This window comes from Oncorhynchus clarkii, unplaced genomic scaffold (assembly GCF_045791955.1).
Source record: "Oncorhynchus clarkii lewisi isolate Uvic-CL-2024 unplaced genomic scaffold, UVic_Ocla_1.0 unplaced_contig_2048_pilon_pilon, whole genome shotgun sequence".
NCBI lineage: Eukaryota > Metazoa > Chordata > Actinopteri > Salmoniformes > Salmonidae > Oncorhynchus > Oncorhynchus clarkii.
Window position 1 is genome coordinate 218,179 of NW_027257988.1, and position 19,322 is coordinate 237,500.

At 42.4% G+C, this 19,322-nt stretch overlaps 1 protein-coding gene across 1 annotated transcript in view; it reads left to right on the forward strand.

Moving 5' to 3' along the window:
* LOC139394410 (multiple C2 and transmembrane domain-containing protein 2-like) overlaps positions 1–19,322 on the forward strand; it is a gene marked incomplete at its 3' end in the record, with an annotated part of 70,537 nt that overhangs the window by 40,943 nt on the left and 10,272 nt on the right. Inside the window, exons 3-8 of the mRNA XM_071142467.1 lie at positions 7,643–7,702; positions 9,671–9,794; positions 16,314–16,456; positions 16,579–16,655; positions 18,251–18,365; positions 18,660–18,689. Coding sequence (XP_070998568.1) covers positions 7,643–7,702; positions 9,671–9,794; positions 16,314–16,456; positions 16,579–16,655; positions 18,251–18,365; positions 18,660–18,689 — 549 coding nt within the window. The remainder of the gene's footprint in view (positions 1–7,642; positions 7,703–9,670; positions 9,795–16,313; positions 16,457–16,578; positions 16,656–18,250; positions 18,366–18,659; positions 18,690–19,322) is intronic.

The following is a 19,322-nucleotide window of genomic DNA, read 5'->3' on the forward strand; positions in this document are numbered from 1 at the left end:
CCATCCATTATATATCTATTATACATGTGGTATGGAAATATTAATGCACAGCAGCAGATGCATTATCACGAATTAACCACATGCTTCTTAGCCTGGTCCCAGATCTGTTGAAATAACCACATGCTTCTTAGCCTGGTCCCAGATCTGTTGAATTAACCACATGCTTCTTAGCCTGGTCCCAGATCTGTTGAATTAACCACATGCTTCTTAGCCTGGTCCCAGATCTGTTGAAATAACCACATGCTTCTTAGCCTGGTCCCAGATCTGTTGAATTAACCACATGCTTCTTAGCCTGTTCCCAGATCTGTTGAAATAACCACATGCTTCTTAGCCTGGTCCCAGATCTGTTGAATTAACCACATGCTTCTTAGCCTGGTCCCAGATCTGTTGAAATAACCACATGCTTCTTAGCCTGGTCCCAGATCTGTTGAATTAACCACATGCTTCTTAGCCGGGTCCCAAATCTGTTGAATTAACCACATGCTTCTTAGCCTGGTCCCAGATCTGTTGAAATAACCACATGCTTCTTAGCCTGGTCCCAGATCTGTTGAAATAACCACATGCTTCTTAGCCTGGTCCCAGATCTGTTGAAATAACCACATGCTTCTTAGCCTGGTCCCAGGTCTGTTGAATTAACCACATGCTTCTTAGCCTGGTCCCAGATCTGTTGAATTAACCACATGCTTCTTAGCCTGGTCCCAGATCTGTTGAAATAACCACATGCTTCTTAGCCTGGTCCCAGATCTGTTGAAATAACCACATGTTTCTTAGCCGGGTCCCAGATCTGTTGAAATAACCACATGCTTCTTAGCCTGGTCCCAGATCTGTTGAAATAACCACATGCTTCTTAGCCTGGTCCCAGATCTGTTGAATTAACCACATGCTTCTTAGCCTGGTCCCAGATCTGTTGAATTAACCACATGCTTCTTAGCCTGGTCCCAGATCTGTTGAAATAACCACATGCTTCTTAGCCTGGTCCCAGATCTGTTGAAATAACCACATGCTTCTTAGCCTGGTCCCAGATCTGTTGAAATAACCACATGTTTCTTAGCCTGGTCCCAGATCTGTTGAATTAACCACATGTTTCTTAGCCTGGTCCCAGATCTGTTGAATTAACCACATGCTTCTTAGCCGGGTCCCAGATCTGTTGAATTAACCACATGCTTCTTAGCCTGGTCCCAGATCTGTTGAATTAACCACATGCTTCTTAGCCGGGTCCCAGATCTGTTGACATAACCACATGCTTCTTAGCCTGGTCCCAGGTCTGTTTATGCGATCATTCCAACTCCTTGTCATGTTTGGGAGAATGGAGTGATCGCACAGACAGACTGGTACGCAGGTTACATGGTTCTGGTGTTCTGAAAGACACAAGGACACAGACAGACTGGTACCCAGGTTACATAGTTCTGGTGTTGTGAAAGGCACAAGGACACAGACAGACTGGTACCCAGGTTACATGGTTCTGGTGTTGTGAAAGGACACAGACAGACTGGTACCCAGGTTACATGGTTCTGGTGTTGTGAAAGGACACAGACAGACTGGTACCCAGGTTACATGGTTCTGGTGTTCTGAAAGACACAAGGACACAGACAGACTGGTACCCAGGTTACATGGTTCTGGTGTTGTGAAAGGACACAGACAGACTGGTACCCAGGTTACATGGTTCTGGTGTTGTGAAAGACACAAGGACACAGACAGACTGGTACCCAGGTTACATGGTTCTGGCGTTGTGAAAGACACAAGGCCACAGACAGACTGGTACCCAGGTTACATGGTTCTGGTGTTGTGAAAGGACACAGACAGACTGGTACCCAGGTTACATGGTTCTGGTGTTGTGAAAGGCACAAGGCCACAGACAGACTGGTACACAGGTTACATGGTTCTGGTGTCGTGAAAGAACACAGACAGACTGGTACCCAGGTTACATGGTTCTGGTGTTGTGAAAGGACACCGACAGACTGGTACCCAGGTTACATGGTTCTGGTGTTGTGAAAGACACAGACAGACTGGTACCCAGGTTACATGGTTCTGGTGTTGTGAAAGGACACAGACAGACTGGTACCCAGGTTACATGGTTCTGGTGTTGTGAAAGACACAAGGACACAGACAGGTCTGAATAAAGTCATGAGGAAAAAAGACATGGTCAAAATTACTGTTAGACTCAAGGCGATGACGTCCATTTAGGAGCCTTGAGTTTTTAAAAGCTAAACCACTGATGACCTCTGGGTGGGACCGAGCTATAGACAAACAGTCCAAATCTATCCCAGCCCAGTAAAGATCTTCAAGGTTATCTTAAGCACACAGCCTGATGTTTGTTTGGTTAAACCAGTGTTCAACAACACTAACCCAATATTTAAAGCAGTAATCATTAGTTAGTTCTGTACTGGGTGTGTTACAGTATGGTTAGAAACTACATCTGATGTGTATTGAACACTGTTGTAGTAGTAGTAATCTGATGTGTATGGAACACTGTAGTAGTAGTAGTAGTAGTAGTAGTAGTAGTAGTAGTAGTAGTAGTAGTAGTAGTAATCTGATGTGTATGGAACACTGTAGTAGTAGTAGTAGTAGTAGTAGTAGTAGTAGTAGTAGTAATCTGATGTGTATGGAACACTGTAGTAGTAGTAGTAGTAGTAGTAGTAGTAGTAGTAGTAGTAGTAGTAGTAGTAGTAATCTGATGTGTATTGAACACTATAGTTGTAGTAGTAGTAGTAGTAGTAGTAGTTGTAGTGGTAGTAGTAATCTGATGTGTATGGAACACTATAGTAGTAGTAGTAGTAGTAGTAGTAGTAGTAGTAGTAGTAGTAGTAGTAGTAGTAGTAGTAGTAGTAATCTGATGTGTATGGAACACTGTAGTAGTAGTAGTAGTAGTAGTAGTAGTAGTAGTAGTAGTAGTATTCTGATGTGTATTGAACACTATAGTTGTAGTAGTAGTAGTAGTAGTAGTAGTAGTAGTAGTAGTAGTTGTAGTGGTAGTAGTAATCTGATGTGTATGGAACACTATAGTTGTAGTAGTAGTAGTAGTGGTAGTGGTAGTAGTAGTAGTAGTAGTAGTAGTTGTAGTGGTAGTAGTAATCTGATGTGTATGGAACACTATAGTTGTAGTAGTTGTAGTAGTAGTAGTAGTGGTAGTAGTAGTAATCTGATGTGTATTGAACACTATAGTTGTAGTAGTAGTAGTAATAGTAGTAGTAGTAGTAGTAGTAATCGGATGTGTATTGAACACTATAGTAGTAGTAGTAGTAGTAGTAGTAGTAGTAGTAGTAGTAGTAGTAGTAGTAGTGGTAGTAGTAGTAATCTGATGTGTATGGAACACTATAGTAGTAGTAGTAGTAGTTGTAGTAGTAGTAGTGGTAGTAGTAGTAGTAGTAGTAGTAGTAGTTGTAGTAGTAGTAATCTGATGTGTATGGAACACTATAGTAGTAGTAGTAGTAGTAGTAGTAGTAGTAGTAGTAGTAGTAGTAGTAGTAGTAATCTGATGTGTATGGAACACTATAGTAGTAGTAGTAGTAGTAGTAGTAGTAGTAGTAGTAGTAGTAGTTGTAGTAATCTGATGTGTATGGAACACTAGTAGTAGTAGTAGTAGTAGTAGTAGTAGTATTTATTTATTTAATGTTTTATTTTACCTTTATTTAACTAGGTAGGCAAGTTGAGAACAAGTTCTCATTTACAATTGCGACCTGGCCAAGATAAAGCAAAGCAGTTCGACAGATACAACAACACAGAGTTACACATGGAGTAAAACAAACATACAGTCAATAATAAAGTATAAACAAGTCTATATACAATGTGAGCAAATGAGGTGAGAAGGGAGGTAAAGGCAAAAAAGGCCTTGGTGGCAAGGTAAATACAATATAGCAAGTAAAACACTGGAATGGTAGTTTTGCAATGGAAGAATGTGCAAAGTAGAAATAAAAATAATGGGGTGCAAAGGAGCAAAATAAATAAATAAATTAAATACAGTTGGGAAAGAGGTAGTTGATAGGGCTAAATTATAGGTGGGCTATGTACAGGTGCAGTAATCTGTGAGCTGCTCTGACAGTTGGTGCTTAAAGCTAGTGAGGGAGATAAGTGTTTCCAGTTTCAGAGATTTTTGTAGTTCGTTCCAGTCATTGGCAGCAGAGAACTGGAAAGAGAGGCGGCCAAAGAAAGAATTGGTTTTGGGGGTGACTAGAGCGATATACCTGCTGGAGCGTGTGCTACAGGTGGGAGATGCTATGGTGACCAGCGAGCTGAGATAAGGGGGGACTTTACCTAGCAGGGTCTTGTAGATGACATGGAGCCAGTGGGTTTGGCGACGAGTATGAAGCGAGGGCCAGCCAACGAGAGCGTACAGGTCGCAATGGTGGGTAGTATATGGGGCTTTGGTGACAAAACGGATTGCACTGTGATAGACTGCATCCAATTTGTTGAGTAGGGTATTGGAGGCTATTTTGTAAATTACATCGCCAAAGTCGAGGATTGGTAGGATGGTCAGTTTTACAAGGGTATGTTTGGCAGCATGAGTGAAGGATGCTTTGTTGCGAAATAGGAAGCCAATTCTAGATTTAACTTTGGATTGGAGATGTTTGATATGGGTCTGGAAGGAGAGTTTACAGTCTAACCAGACACCTAAGTATTTGTAGTTGTCCACGTATTCTAAGTCAGAGCCGTCCAGAGTAGTGATGTTGGACAGGCGGGTAGGTGCAGGTAGCGATCGGTTGAAGAGCATGCATTTAGTTTTACTTGTATTTAAGAGCAATTGGAGGCCACGGAAGGAGAGTTGTATGGCATTGAAGCTTGCCTGGAGGGTTGTTAACACAGTGTCCAAAGAAGGGCCGGAAGTATACAGAATGGTGTCGTCTGCGTAGAGGTGGATCAGAGACTCACCAGCAGCAAGAGCGACCTCATTGATGTATACAGAGAAGAGAGTCGGTCCAAGAATTGAACCCTGTGGCACCCCCATAGAGACTGCCAGAGGTCCGGACAACAGACCCTCCGATTTGACACACTGAACTCTATCAGAGAAGTAGTTGGTGAACCAGGCGAGGCAATCATTTGAGAAACCAAGGCTGTTGAGTCTGCCGATGAGGATGTGGTGATTGACAGAGTCGAAAGCCTTGGCCAGATCAATGAATACGGCTGCACAGTAATGTTTCTTATCGATGGCGGTTAAGATATCGTTTAGGACCTTGAGCGTGGCTGAGGTGCACCCATGACCAGCTCTGAAACCAGATTGCATAGCAGAGAAGGTATGGTGAGATTCGAAATGGTCGGTAATCTGTTTGTTGACTTGGCTTTCGAAGACCTTAGAAAGGCATGGTAGGATAGATATAGGTCTGTAGCAGTTTGGGTCAAGAGTGTCCCCCCCTTTGAAGAGGGGGATGACCGCAGCTGCTTTCCAATCTTTGGGAATCTCAGACGACACGAAAGAGAGGTTGAACAGGCTAGTAATAGGGGTGGCAACAATTTCGGCAGATAATTTTAGAAAGAAAGGGTCCAGATTGTCTAGCCCGGCTGATTTGTAGGGGTCCAGATTTTGCAGCTCTTTCAGAACATCAGCTGAATGGATTTGGGAGAAGGAGAAATGGGGAAGGCTTGGGCGAGTTGCTGTTGGGGGTGCAGTGCTGTTGACAGGGGTAGGAGTAGCCAGGTGGAAAGCATGGCCAGCAGTAGAAAAATGCTTATTGAAATTTTCAATTATGGTGGATTTATCAGTGGTGACAGTGTTTCCTATCTTCAGTGCAGTGGGCAGCTGGGAGGAGGTGTTCTTATTCTCCATGGACTTTACAGTGTCCCAGAACTTTTTTGAGTTAGTAGTAGTAGTAGTAGTAATCTGATGTGTATGGAACACTATAGTAGTAGTAGTAGTAGTAGTAGTAGTAGTAGTAGTAGTTGTAGTAATCTGATGTGTATGGAACACTAGTAGTAGTAGTAGTAGTAGTAGTAGTAGTAGTAATCTGATGTGTATGGAACACTATAGTTGTAGTAATAGTAGTAGTAGTTGTAGTAGTAGTAGTAGTTGTTGTAGTAGTAGTAGTAATCTGATGTGTATGGAACACTATAGTATTAGTAGTAGTAGTAGTAGTAGTAGTAGTAGTAGTAGTAGTAGTAGTAGTAGTAGTAGTAGTAGTAGTAGTAGTAGTAGTAGTAGTAGTAGTAGTAGTAGTAGTTGTTGTAGTAGTAGTAGTAATCTGATGTGTATGGAACACTATAGTTGTAGTAGTAGTTGTTGTAGTTGTAGTAGTAGTAGTAGTAGTTGTTGTAGTAGTAGTTGTAGTAGTAGTAGTAGTAGTAGTAGTGGTAGTAGTAATCTGATGTGTATGGAACACTATAGTAGTAGTAGTAGTAGTAGTAGTAGTAGTAGTAGTAGTAGTAATCTGATGTGTATGGAACACTATAGTTGTAGTAGTAGTAGTAGTAGTAGTAGTAGTAGTAGTAGTAGTAGTAATCTGATGTGTATGGAACACTGTAGTAGTAGTAGTAGTAGTAGTAGTAGTAGTAGTAGTAGTAGTAGTAGTAGTAATCTGATGTGTATGGAACACTATAGTAGTAGTAGTAGTAGTAGTAGTAGTAGTAGTAGTAGTAGTAATCTGATGTGTATGGAACACTATAGTTGTAGTAGTAGTAGTAGTAGTAGTAGTAGTAGTAGTAGTGGTAGTAGTAATCTGATGTGTATGGAACACTATAGTAGTAGTAGTAGTAGTAGTAGTAATCTGATGTGTATGGAACACTATAGTTGTAGTAGTAGTAGTAGTAGTAGTAGTAGTAGTAGTAGTGGTAGTAGTAATCTGATGTGTATGGAACACTATAGTAGTAGTAGTAGTAGTAGTAGTAGTAGTAGTAGTAGTAATCTGATGTGTATGGAACACTATAGTAGTAGTAGTAGTAGTAGTAGTAGTAGTAGTGGTAGTAGTAATCTGATGTGTATGGAACACTATAGTAGTTGTAGTAGTTGTAGTAGTAGTAGTAGTAGTAGTAGTTGTAGTAGTAGTAATCTGATGTGTATGGAACACTATAGTAGTTGTAGTAGTTGTAGTAGTAGTAGTAGTAGTTGTAGTAGTAGTAATCTGATGTGTATGGAACACTATAGTTGTAGTAATCTGATGTGTATAGTTTACAGGTTTAGGATCGTCATTTGATCACTCTTTTGTTGCTGAACATTTTCCTGCATGGCAGGAGATTCAGATGAGCTTGATGATCTACATAAATGATCTGAAATCCCATACTAACACACGGTTATATTAACAGCATTGCCCTTTTCATCTAGCCTACTTCCGGCCAGCTAATAGCCTAACCACCGATCAAGCAACATTGTCGACTAAACTTTCAAATCCTGTTGCTGCAGGATTATTTTTCTGTTACAATATAGGTCAAATTAAGATCCTACGTCTGTCTGTATAGATGTACTTCCAACATGTTACATGGACTTGATCTGGAAATCTTACTGTCATTGTTTCTCTCAGGCTTTGTTTCTGCTGACATCATGGTATAACAGGATAATACTGTATCTTGTGGGTTGTGACTGTTTGAATGAACATGTGTCTAACCCTAACCCTTTCTCTCAGGCTTTGTTTCTGCTGACATCATGGTATAACAGGATAATACTGTATCTTGTGGGTTGTGACTGTTTGTTAATGGAATGAACATGTGTCTGTCTCAACAGCAGAACGGTGACAGCCATGACCTTGAGGCCCAAACATCACAAGACACAGAGAACAACAGTGTAAGTTCTAAATCAAGGGCACACTGTACCACAGCAGTCTACAGCCTGGTCCCTAATGGACACTGTACCACAGCAGTCTACAGCCTGGTCCTTAATGGACACTGTACCACAGCAGTCTACAGCCAGGTCCCTAATGGACACTGTACCACAGCAGTCTACAGCCTGGTCCCTAATGGACACTGTACCACAGCAGTCTACAGCCTGGTCCCTAATGGACACTGTACCACAGCAGTCTACAGACTGGTCCCTAATGGACACTGTACCACAGCAGTCTACAGCCTGGTCCCTAATGGACACTGTACCACAGCAGTCTACAGCCTGGTCCTTAATGGACACTGTACCACAGCAGTCTACAGCCTGGTCCTTAATGGACACTGTACCACAGCAGTCTACAGACTGGTCCTTAATGGACACTGTACCACAGCAGTCTACCGCCTGGTCCCTAATGGACACTGTACCACAGCAGTCTAATGCCTGGTCCCTAATGGACACTGTACCACTGATTGGCTGACTGACTGACTGGCTGGCTGATTTGCTGGCTGACTGGCTGGTTCACTGACTGACTGGCTGATTTGCTGGCTGACTGGCTGACTGACTGGCTTGTTCACTGACTGACTGGCTGATTTGCTGACTGACTGGCTGATTTGCTGACTGACTGGCTGACTGACTGACTGGCTGATTTGCTGACTGACTGACTGGCTGATTTGCTGACTGACTGGCTGACTGGCTGACTGACTGGCTGACTGACTGAAAGGGTTTGAGCTCTGAGCTGGTCTGGTCTGGACAGGGTCATCATGCTCTGAGCTGGTCTGGTCTGGACAGGGTCATCATGCTCTGAGCTGGTCTGGTCTGGACAGGGTCATCATGCTCTGAGCTGGTCTGGTCTGGACAGGGTCATCATGCTCTGAGCTGGTCTGGTCTGGACAGGGTCATCATGCTCTGAGCTGGTCTGGTCTGGACAGGGTCATCATGCTCTGAGCTGGTCTGGTCTGGACAGGGTCATCATGCTCTGAGCTGGTCTGGTCTGGACAGGGTCATCATGCTCTGAGCTGGTCTGGTCTGGACAGGGTCATCATGCTCTGAGCTGGTCTGGTCTGGACAGGGTCATCATGCTCTGAGCTGGTCTGGTCAGGGTTATAGAGTTAGAGCTCTGAGCTGGTCTGGTCTGTGTTGTTGATGGTGGTAGAAAACGCTGTCTCAGGCGCCGTTCCTTAATCTCCCATAATTGTTCAACTGGGTTGAGATCTGGTGACTGAGACACAAACCCCCTTTAAACCCCCTCTGGGTTGAGATCTGGTGACTGAGACAAACCCCCTTTAAACCCCCTCTGGGTTGAGATCTGGTGACTGAGACACAAACCCCCTTTAAACCCCCTCTGGGTTGAGATCTGGTGACTGAGACACAAACCCCCCTTTAAACCCCCTCTGGGTTGAGATCTGGTGACTGAGACACAAACCCCCTTTAAACCCCCTCTGGGTTGAGATCTGGTGACTGAGACACAAACCCCCTTTAAACCCCCTCTGGGTTGAGATCTGGTGGCTGAGACACAAACCCCCTTTAAACCCCCTCTTGGTTGAGATCTGGTGGCTTAGACACAAACCCCCTTTAAATCCCCTCTGGGTTGAGATCTGGTGGCTGAGACACAAACCCCCTTTAAACCTCCTCTGGGTTGAGATCTGGTGACTGAGACACAAACCCCCTTTAAACCCCCTCTGGGTTGAGATCTGGTGACTGAGACACCAACCCCCTTTAAACCCCCTCTGGGTTGAGATCTGGTGGCTGAGACACAAACACCCTTTAAACCATGGAAGCCAAAATATTGATCTGGACATTTCCTACATGACCCTAAGCATGATGGGATGTGTTAATTGCTTATGACCTCAGGAACCTCACCTGTGGTTACTGCTTTCAATAGATGTTATATCCCTCATTTGCTCAAGTGTTTCCGTCATCTATGTACTCCAACAGTTTGAGATTGGGAGTCCTACTGAGATGCTGAGTGTATCCGACAGCACCAGAGAGTCCCAGAGGTCCTACCTCCTCTCTATCAACCTGAAGCAAGGACGCAACCTGGTCATCAGAGACCGCTGTGGTAACGCTGTTATTACACTTCATAACACATAAAACCTGGTCATCAGAGACCGCTGTGGTAACGCTGTTATTACACTTCATAACACATAAAACCTGGTCATCAGAGACCGCTGTGGTAACGCTGTTATTACACTTCATAACACATAAAACCTGGTCATCAGAGACCGCTGTGGTAACGCTGTTATTACACTTCATAACACATAAAACCTGGTCATCAGAGACCGCTGTGGTAAGACTGTTATTACACTTCATAACACATAAAACCTGGTCATCAGAGACCTCTGTGGTAACGCTGTTATTACACTTCATAACACATAAAACCTGGTCATCAGAGACCGCTGTGGTAAGACTGTTATTACACTTCATAACACATAAAACCTGGTCATCAGAGACATCTGTGGTAACGCTGTTATTACACTTCATAACACATAAAACCTGGTCATCAGAGACCGCTGTGGTAACGCTGTTATTACACTTCATAACACATAAAACCTGGTCATCAGAGACCGCTGTGGTAACGCTGTTATTACACTTCATAACACATAAAACCTGGTCATCAGAGACCGCTGTGGTAAGACTGTTATTACACTTCATAACACATAAAACCTGGTCATCAGAGACCTCTGTGGTAACGCTGTTATTACACTTCATAACACATAAAACCTGGTCATCAGAGACCGCTGTGGTAAGACTGTTATTACACTTCATAACACATAAAACCTGGTCATCAGAGACATCTGTGGTAACGCTGTTATTACACTTCATAACACATAAAACCTGGTCATCAGAGACCGCTGTGGTAACGCTGTTATTACACTTCATAACACATAAAACCTGGTCATCAGAGACCGCTGTGGTAACGCTGTTATTACACTTCATAACACATAAAACCTGGTCATCAGAGACCGCTGTGGTAACGCTGTTATTACACTTCATAACACATAAAACCTGGTCATCAGAGACCGCTGTGGTAACGCTGTTATTACACTTCATAACACATAAAACCTGGTCATCAGAGACCGCTGTGGTAAGACTGTTATTACACTTCATAACACTTCATAACACATAAAACCTGGTCATCAGAGAACGCTGTGGTAAGACTGTTATTACACTTCATAACACATAAAACCTGGTCATCAGAGACCTCTGTGGTAACGCTGTTATTACACTTCATAACACATAAAACCTGGTCATCAGAGACATCTGTGGTAACGCTGTTATTACACTTCATAACACATAAAACCTGGTCATCAGAGACCTCTGTGGTAACGCTGTTATTACACTTCATAACACATAAAACCTGGTCATCAGAGACCGCTGTGGTAAGACTGTTATTACACTTCATAACACATAAAACCTGGTCATCAGAGACCTCTGTGGTAAGACTGTTATTACACTTCATAACTCTTCATAACACATAAAACCTGGTCATTAGAGACCTCTGTGGTAAGACTGTTATTACACTTCATAACACATAAAACCTGGTCATCAGAGACCTCTGTGGTAAGACTGTTATTACACTTCATAACACATAAAACCTGGTCATTAGAGACCTCTGTGGTAAGACTGTTATCACACTTCATAACACATAAAACTTGGTCGTTAGAGACCTGTGGACTTTTCCTTGTAAATATTGAAGTCACCAAATATGTGAATATTATCTGCCATGACTGCGAGGTCCGATAGGAATTCAGGGACTTCAGTGAGGGACACGGTATACGGCCCAGGAGGCCTGTAAACAGTAGCTATAAAAAGCGATTGAGTAGGCTGCATAGATTTCATGACTAGAAGTTCAAAAAATTGATAATGCAGTCATAAAATTAAAACAATATATAGGGGATATAGTAACTAGTGTAACCAGGAGGAGAGGCTTCATTTAACACAGTACATTCATCAGGCTTAAGCCATGTTTGTCAGGCAAATCACATCAAGATTATGATCCGTGATTAGTTCATTGACTATAACTGCCATGGAAGTGAGGGATCTAACATTAAGTAGCCCTATTTTGAGATGTGAGATATCACGATCTCTTTCAATAATGACAAGAATGGAGGAGGTCTTTATTCCAGTGAGATTGCTCAGGCGAACACTGTCATGTTTAGTTTGCCCAACCTAGATCGAGGCACAGACATGGTCTCAATGGGGATAGCTGAGCTGACTACACTGACTGTGCTAGTGGCAGACTCCACTAAACTGGCAGGCTGGATAACAGCCTGCTGCCTGGCCTGCACCCTATCTCATTGTGGAGCTAGAGGAGTTAGAGCCCTGTCTGTGTTGGTAGATAAGATGAGAGCACCCCTCCAGCTAGGATGGAGTCCGTCACTCCTCAGCAGGCCAGGCCTGGTCCTGCTTGTGGAGGCCAGAGACGATTACTAGATGCTGACACATCTTTCTAGCTCATTTACAGGCTGAAGCTTTGTTGCGCTTGGTGACCTCTGACTGTTTCATCCTATCATCGTTGGTGCCGATGTGGATAACAATATCTCTATACTCTCTACACTCGCCAGTTTTAGCTTTAGCCAGCACCATCTTCAGATTAGCCTTAACGTCGGTAGCCCTGCCCCCCGGTAAACAGTGAATGATCACTGGATGATTCGTTTTAAGTTTAATACTGCGGGTAATGGAGTCGCCAATGACTAGGGTTTTACATTAGTCAGAGCTAATGGTGGGAAGCTTTGGCATCTCAGACCCCGTAACGGGAGGAGGAGAGACCAGAGAAGACTCGGCCTCTAACTCCGACTCGCTGCTTAATGGGGAAAACCGGTTGAAAGTTTCTGTCGGCTGAATGACCGGTTGAGCATTCCTACAGCATTTCCTTCCAGAAACCGTGAGAAAGTTGTCCGGCTGCGGGGACCGTGCGAGGGGATTTATACTACTATCTGTACTTACTGGTGGCACAGACGCTGTTTCATCCTTTGCTACACTGAAATGACCCTTGCATAACGATTGTATCTGAAGCTGGGCTTGTAGCACGACTATCCACACCATAAGGCGATAGTTCTCCTTTATAATACGAGCACAGTGACTGCATTGAGGTGGCACAGTGTTAATGTTACCAGTGACTGTATTGAGAAGACACAGTGTTAATGTTACCAGTGACTGCATTGAGAAGACACAGTGTTAATGTTACCAGTGACTGTATTGAGAAGACACAGTGTTATGTTACCAGTGACTGCATTGAGAAGGCACAGTGTTAATGTTACCAGTGACTGTATTGAGAAGACACAGTGTTAATGTTACCAGTGACTGCATTGAGAAGACACAGTGTTATGTTACCAGTGACTGCATTGAGAAGGCACAATGTTAATGTTACCAGTGACTGCATTGAGAAGACACAGTGTTATGTTACCAGTGACTGCATTGAGAAGACACAGTGTTAATGTTACCAGCGACTGTATTGAGAAGACACAGTGTTATGTTACCAGTGACTGCATTGAGAAGACACAGTGTTAATGTTACCAGCGACTGTATTGAGAAGACACAGTGTTATGTTACCAGTGACTGCATTGAGAAGACACAGTGTTAATGTTACCAGTGACTGCATTGAGAAGACACAGTGTTAATGTTACCAGCGACTGCATTGAGAAGACACAGTGTTAATGTTACCAGTGACTGCATTGAGAAGGCACAGTGTTATGTTACCAGTGACTGCATTGAGAAGGCATAGTGTTAATGTTACCAGTGACTGCATTGAGAAGGCATAGTGTTATGTTACCAGTGACTGCATTGAGAAGGCACAGTGTTAATGTTACCAGTGACTGCATTGAGAAGGCACAGTGTTAATGTTACCAGCGACTGCATTGAGAAGACACAGTGTTAATGTTACCAGTGACTGCATTGAGAAGACACAGTGTTAATGTTACCAGTGACTGCATTGAGAAGACACAGTGTTATGTTACCAGTGACTGCATTGAGAAGGCACAGTGTTAATGTTACCAGTGACTGCATTGAGAAGACACAGTGTTAATGTTACCAGTGACTGCATTGAGAAGACACAGTGTTAATGTTACCAGTGACTGCATTGAGAAGGCACAGTGTTAATGTTACCAGTGACTGCATTGAGAAGACACAGTGTTATGTTACCAGTGACTGCATTGAGAAGACACAGTGTTAATGTTACCAGTGACTGTATTGAGAAGACACAGTGTTAATGTTACCAGTGACTGCATTGAGAAGGCACAGTGTTAATGTTACCAGCGACTGCATTGAGAAGACACAGTGTTATGTTACCAGTGACTGCATTGAGAAGACACAGTGTTAATGTTACCAGTGACTGTATTGAGAAGGCACAGTGTTAATGTTACCAGTGACTGCATTGAGAAGACACAGTGTTATGTTACCAGTGACTGCATTGAGAAGACACAGTGTTAATGTTACCAGTGACTGCATTGAGAAGGCACAGTGTTAATGTTACTTCTTTGCTTTTTCGGCTGGTGGAAGTCGTGCGTTGTACACGGCACAAAAATATACATTTCTTGAGTAGTGAAGATATTGTCTCCTGTCCATATCTAGAGTAGTGAAGATACTGTTCATGTCTAGAGTAGTGAAGATTTTGACTCTTGTTCATGTCTAGAGTAGTGAAGATAATGTTCATGTCTAGAGTAGTGAAGATACTGTTCATGTCTAGAGTAGTGAAGATGCTGTTCATGTCTAGAGTAGTGAAGACACTGTTCATGTCTAGGGTAGTGAAGATACTGTTCATGTCTAGAGTAGTGAAGATACTGTTCATGTCTAGAGTAGTGAAGATATTGTTCATGTCTAGAGTAGTGAAGATACTGTTCATGTCTAGAGTAGTGAAGATATTGTTCATGTCTAGAGTAGTGAAGATACTGTTCATGTCTAGAGTAGTGAAGATACTGTTCATGTCTAGAGTAGTGAAGATGCTGTTCATGTCTAGAGTAGTGAAGACACTGTTCATGTCTAGGGTAGTGAAGATACTGTTCATGTCTAGAGTAGTGAAGATACTGTTCATGTCTAGAGTAGTGAAGATATTGTTCATGTCTAGAGTAGTGAAGATACTGTTCATGTCTAGAGTAGTGAAGATACTGTTCATGTCTAGAGTAGTGAAGATACTGTTCATGTCTAGAGTAGTGAAGATGCTGTTCATGTCTAGAGTAGTGAAGATGTTGTTCATGTCTAGAGTAGTGAAGATTTTAACTCTTGTTCATGTCTAGAGTAGTGAAGATATTGACACCTGTTCATGTCTAGAGTAGTGAAGATGCTGTTCATATCTAGGGTAGTGAAGATGCTGTTCATGTCTAGAGTAGTGAAGATACTGTTCATGTCTAGGGTAGTGAAGATGCTGTTCATGTCTAGAGTAGTGAAGATACTGTTCATGTCTAGGGTAGTGAAGATGTTGTTCATGTCTAGATTAGTGAAGATTTAGACTCTTGTTCATGTCTAGAGTAGTGAAGATATTGACACCTGTTCATGTCTAGAGTAGTGAAGATACTGTTCATGTCTAGAGTAGTGAAGATACTGTTCATGTCTAGAGTAGTGAAGATATTGACTATTGACTCCTGTCCATATCTAGAGTAGTGAAGATATTGACTATTGACTCCTGTTCTTGTCTAGAGTAGTGAAGATACTGTTCATGTCTAGAGTAGTGACGATACTGTTCATGTCTAAAGTAGTGAAGATACTGTTCATGTCTAGGGTAGTGAAGATCTTGTTCATGTCTAGAGTAGTGAAGATACTGTTCATGTCTAGGGTAGTGAAGATGCTGTTCATGTCTAGAGTAGTGAAGATACTATTCATGTCTAGAGTAGTGAAGATACTGTTCATGTCTAGAGTAGTGAAGATACTTGTGAAGATACTGTTCATGTCTAGAGTAGTGAAGATACTGTTCATGTCTAGAGTAGTGAAGATATTGTTCATGTGTAGAGTAGTGAAGATACTGTTCATGTCTAGAGTAGTGAAGATATTGTTCATATCTAGAGTAGTGAAGATACTGTTCATGTCTAGAGTAGTGAAGATATTGACTCCTATTAACAGTTGACGGTTTTCACCATTGCTCTTCTAAATGTTGCACCACGGATACTGAGTTGTCGTGACTGGTTCTCTTAGGAAACTGTGCCGTCTCACATTGAGCCCATCATCAAAACCACTTCCTCTGGAAGAAACTCTCTCAGTACTCAGACATGACTTGAGATGTGAGCTAGAAGATGACTGAATGTAGAGTAGTGAGTCCACTGACGTTGTGTTGAGATGGAGAGGAATCGTGTTTTTCTTCCTGACTCTCAGTGAAATCTCTTCCTGCTTATTGTTTGCATTCCATTAATCATTAACCAAGAGCCAGTTTATTAGTCATATGCACAGGATACACATGTTACACAGTACAAGGAAATGGTGACTGCGAGTTCACTCGCACCAACCTTCCAACCTCAGTGCACAGACACACTAACCACTAGCCCACTGAGGCCACCCCATAATAATTACATTAAATCCGGTCCATAGTGTATGATGAAGTCATCTGTCCTCTCATAGAGATATTCCTTCTCCGTGTTTTGTCCGTTCTCAGGTACAAGTGATCCTTATGTAAAGTTTAAACTGGATGGGAAGACACTATACAAGAGCAAAGTGGTTTATAAGAACCTCAACCCAACATGGAACGAGTCCTTCTCTTTCCCTGTCAGAGACCTGGACCAGAGACTGTATATTAAGGTAGGGGTTAGGACATACCTCATGTGTGGGGCCCAGTAGGGGCCGTTCTGGTCAGACGAGTGTTTCTGCTCTTTGTTCTGTTTCACTCTTCATTAAGCATCTTCGTCTGGTCTACCTTGCAGGTGTATGACCGGGATCTGACCATGGATGACTTCATGGGATCCAGCTACCTTCTCCTCAGTGATCTGGAGATGGAAAAGTGAGTGACACATTTTAAAATGTCACAATTTTCAGGAGATATTGATTGTTGTAACTCTGGCAGCAGGTAACCTAGAGGTTAGAGAGGTGAGAGAGGTGAGAGATGCAGCAACCAGAGCTAATCTCAGTTTATAGTGCAATATGATCAGTAAAGTAATCTAGCACATGTAAAACATTAACACCTGGTGTGTGTCTATCAGTTACACACGTCAATACAGACAAGTATTCTGATGCCGTTAATGTTGTCTATACGAAAATAACACTGATCATCTCCAACCTGGCATTTCTTCATAATGAGACAGATCATCTCCAACCTGGCATTTCTTCATAATGAGACAGATTCTCTCCAACCTGGCATTTCCTCATAATGATACTGATTCTCTCCAACCTGGCATTTCTTCATAATGAGACTGATTCTCTCCAACCTGGCATTTCTTCATAATGATACTGATTCTCTCCAACCTGGCATTTCTTCATAATGAGACAGATCCTCTCCAACCTGGCATTTCTTCATAATGAGACAGATCCTCTCCAACCTGGCATTTCTTCATAATGAGACAGATCATCTCCAACCTGGCATTTCTTCATAATGAGACTGATTCTCTCCAACCTGGCATTTCTTCATAATGAGACAGATCCTCTCCAACCTGGCATTTCTTCATAATGAGACTGATTCTCTCCAACCTGGCATTTCTTCATAATGAGACAGATCATCTCCAACCTGGCATTTCTTCACAATGAGACTGATTCTCTCCAACCTGGCATTTCTTCATAATGAGACTGATTCTCTCCAACCTGGCATTTCTTCATAATGAGACAGATCATCTCCAACCTGGCATTTCTTCATAATGAGACTGATCATCTCCAACCTGGCATTTCTTCATAATGAGACAGATCATCTCCAACCTGGCATTTCTTCATAATGAGACTGATTCTCTCCAACCTGGCATTTCTTCATAATGAGACTGATTCTCTCCAACCTGGCATTTCTTCATAATGAGACAGATCATCTCCAACCTGGCATTTCTTCATAATGAGACTGATTCTCTCCAACCTGGCATTTCTTCATAATGAGACTGATTCTCTCCAACCTGGCATTTCTTCATAATGAGACAGATCATCTCCAACATGGCATTTCTTCATAATGAGGCAGATCATCTCCAACCTGGCATTTCTTCATAATAACACAGATCATCTCCAACCTGGCATTTCTTCATAATGAGACAGATCATCTCCAACCTGGCATTTCTTCATAATGAGACAGATCCTCTCCAACATGGCATTTCTTCGTAATGAGACTGATTCTCTCCAACCTGGCATTTCTTCATAATGAGACAGATCCTCTCCAACATGGCATTTCTTCATAAGGAGACAGATCATCTCCAATCTGGCATAACAAAGTGTAATGACTTGTTTCAAGAAGGTTTTTTATTAAGAAGCATATCCATGTGAAAAAATGTACAAACCCCCTATCGTCCATCTGTCTGTCACAGCCCGATCTGAACTAACCCAGGCTAACTGAATAGTGACTATTCTAAGCTAACCCAGGCTAACTGAACCATGTTTTATGCTAAGGTAACCCTGTTGTATCCCCAGGGTGTGTGAGCTGTCCGTGCGTCTGGACGACCCCAACAGTCTGGAGGAGGACATGGGAGTCATCATGCTGGACATGTCTCTCTCTCTTAGGGATAGAGACAACGAGAGGAACTCTGTAAGGAACTAGACAATACAATATACCATATCTAACAGGCTTGGGGTCAATTCCTTTTCAGTTCAGTCGATTCAGGAAGTCAACTGAAATTCCAATTCCATTTGTTCCTCATAGAGAAGCTTTGAAGAAAATGAGAATGAGTTTTTAACTTCCTGATTTGATGGAATTGACCCCAACTATGATGTCTACCATATTCTACAGATATACTTGCATGTTTTTGTTCCTCTACTAACTGTGACAGTGTGTTGTGCTTGTAACCTGCATGTACTTGTTGCCTGCATGTACCTGTTGCAGAGGTGGCCTAAGAGGAAGAGGAGTATCAGGGTAAGTCATCCAAACATATCCACTCTAGTGTACTGACACCACTATTTAATCACTTAGGATCCACTCTAGTGTACTGACACCACTATTTAATCACTTAGGATCCACTCTAGTTTACTGACACCACTATTTAATCACTTAGGATCCACTCTAGTGTACTGACACCACTATTTAATCACTAAGGATCCACTCTAGTGTACTGACACCACTATTTAATCAGGATCCACTCTAGTATACTGACACCACAATTTAATCACATAAGATCCACTCTAGTATACTGACACCACTATTTAATCAGGATCCACTCTAGTATACTGACACCACTATTTAATCAGGATCCACTCTAGTGTGCTGACACCACTATTTAATCAGGATCCAAAACTGACAGCTTTTCATTGAAACAATTCATTTGTATGAACCGAATCAGTCCCATGAAGCTGGACATTGGTGTTTCTCCACTAGAGGGCAGTATACCACCAAGAACCCGTTCATTGTTTTAGAATGAGTTACTGCCACATCCCTACTAATAATCTCTGTTAAATAAATGATGTGTTTGATTTGATGATGTTAAAGTGTAGCAGGTTGGTTCTATGTCTTTGCAGTGTGTCGTCCTCCGCTGTTTGCATACAGTATGAA